This window comes from Passer montanus, unplaced genomic scaffold, assembly GCF_014805655.1.
Source record: "Passer montanus isolate IOZ18808 unplaced genomic scaffold, ASM1480565v1 scaffold5180, whole genome shotgun sequence".
NCBI lineage: Eukaryota > Metazoa > Chordata > Aves > Passeriformes > Passeridae > Passer > Passer montanus.
Window position 1 is genome coordinate 1 of NW_024370131.1, and position 752 is coordinate 752.

Here is a 752-nt window from a genome sequence, read left to right on the forward strand (position 1 = left end):
AGCTCCAGCTGAGGCTCCCTGGCAGATCTCCTTCCCAAGGAGGAATTATCCCCAAGCTGTTTCACCAGGCCATGGTTACCACCACGAGGAGCCAGATCGCGGCTCGGCTGCGGAAGAGCGAGGAGCAAACGCAGCGCATCCGGGACGATGGGGAGCACGCCCTCCAGAAACTCCTGAAGCTCCGGGCCCAGGTCACCCAGGCCGGGGCCACGGCTCGCAGCCACCTGGTCACGCTCACCTGCCAGAGCAGTGCCACCCTCAAGGCGCTGCAGCAGGTGGTGGAGAAGGTGAGTGGCGATGTCCCCGTGCCCTGTGTCCCGCTGTCCCTTCCCACCTGCCCATCCTGGTGTCCCCCCTCCCCAGGCTCAGCGCATCCTACGGCTGGCTGAGATGTGCCGCAGGCTGGAGACGGAGGAGGAGAAGGTTCTGCCCTTCTACCCCTCCTCGCTGGCCGAGTGGGAGCAGGAAAAAGCCCGTGATGTCCTGGAGGAGACGGCCAGCGAGCCCCTGGCACGGGTGAGGTGGCACTGCCACAGTCCTCAGGGAACGAGGATTCAGCCCTGGGGATCCCCCAGTTTGGGCAGGCTGGAGACCCCAGACTCTCCCCTGTGCCTCCCCCCAGGCCATGAAGGACTACGTGGGGCTGGAGAGGTTCTGGCAGAGGTTCAACAAGGTGAAGCTGGAGGAGATGGGGCTGGAGAAGGCACGGGCAGCCCTGGCAGGCAGGAACCAGGAGCTGAGGAAGCTCCTCC

The 752-nt window shown here is 65.4% G+C and overlaps 1 protein-coding gene across 1 annotated transcript; it reads left to right on the forward strand.

Moving 5' to 3' along the window:
* Positions 1-71: 71 nt before the first annotated feature.
* Positions 72-748, forward strand: LOC120509434 (dynein regulatory complex subunit 2-like; the record flags this gene model as incomplete). The annotated part of the gene is made up of 3 exons (XM_039724038.1): positions 72-287; positions 364-516; positions 623-748. Coding segments are annotated over exons 1-3 (495 nt in total), but the record flags the coding sequence as incomplete, so codon positions are not given.
* Positions 749-752: the final 4 nt, after the last annotated feature.